At 37.0% G+C, this 1,334-nt stretch overlaps 1 protein-coding gene across 1 annotated transcript; it reads right to left on the reverse strand.

Annotated features, from left to right (window-relative positions):
* Nucleotides 1–482, reverse strand: LOC144548455 (cold-regulated protein). Its single transcript, XM_078297126.1, has one exon. It carries the CDS (start codon nt 400–402, stop codon nt 178–180), a length of 225 nt encoding a protein of 74 aa, XP_078153252.1. The 5' UTR covers nt 403–482; the 3' UTR covers nt 1–177.
* Nucleotides 483–1,334: the final 852 nt, after the last annotated feature.

The following is a 1,334-nucleotide window of genomic DNA, read 5'->3' on the forward strand; positions in this document are numbered from 1 at the left end:
AAGACCACAAATATCATTTATTAATTACTCAGAAATTAAGAAAGAACTCAACCATAATAAAATAACACAACTATTGAACCTTCAATTAAATGGGAATTGTACTGGATCGGACACTTTTGAGAAAGAACTCAACCATATATAATAAAATAACACATGTTACAACTATTGAACCTTCACTTAAATGGGAATTGAACTGGCCACTTTTGGATAAACCACCCTTGCCGGGTGACCCATGATGCGTCGGCCTTTCATGTGCTTAAAGATATAAACCACCGCTCCTACCGGCCATTCTACCACCGCCGTTACGGCAAAAGCCAAGAACCCAAGTGTCGGTCCCACAACTCTGCATCGGCACGGGTTCCGCCTTGTACCGCACTCCACACACGCCGGCGCACGAGCCATTGCTAGCTTCTTGTAGTTTGATTAATTCGTTACTTGTAAAATTTAGGGATGGGTATTAGAAATTTAGAACTATTGCAAGTGTTTGATGATTTGAGAAAGGTGAGTGGCAAGGTCTTCTTATAGAATGAAAAAGAAAGACACGTGGCGCGAGGAGAGACTTCGGAAGAGGAGACGTGTTATTCTGGCGCCTGTTCATTGTGCCACGACAACGACGAATATATCCTTAACACATGTATTATCCGTTTTTTTATTTATTGGAGCGAGGCTGTCGGCCTAGAATCCGAATCCAAATCCGAATTCTCTGAGATATCTTAACTTTTGCGTGACTGACGTGTACGGTGTTTATTCGGGGACAGGGCGGGTATAAGTATTATTTTTGCTTTGAGATTCGTGTGGAACATATTTGAACGGTTGAGATTTTCCAGAAAGACGCTCAATGTGTAAGATATCTTAGAGGATCTGAATTCGTCGGCCTAAAACCTTTTTTATTGGATCGTTTGTTAGGGCCTGATAGTGATTGCTGACAGCGCACAAATTTGTCGTCCCAAATTAGAATTTTATTAAGAGAAGATAGATTGTAAAACTTACATTACATTATTACATCAGACAAATGCCCGTACACATGGTCTCCTTTTTCAATATGAAATTGATTAGGTATTTGATAATTATTTGAAAGCGATTTATATTGGTAAAATAAAATTTGACTTTGAGAGTGAAGCTGTGATTTTTCTGATTTTCATTTTTTTCAATGGATATATGAAATATATTGACCGAATCCATATATACTTGGATCGATCTGTTTAGACAATTATTATTTTTTAAAATAAAATATTACCCCCACAGATTTGGCTGCTCGTTTGATATAAGAAATATATCATTCTAGTACACAAAATATTAAAAACATGTGAACTCTATCAAAATTTAATATTACA

The sequence above is a fragment of the Carex rostrata genome, chromosome 33 (assembly GCF_964058835.1).
Source record: "Carex rostrata chromosome 33, lpCarRost1.2, whole genome shotgun sequence".
NCBI lineage: Eukaryota > Viridiplantae > Streptophyta > Magnoliopsida > Poales > Cyperaceae > Carex > Carex rostrata.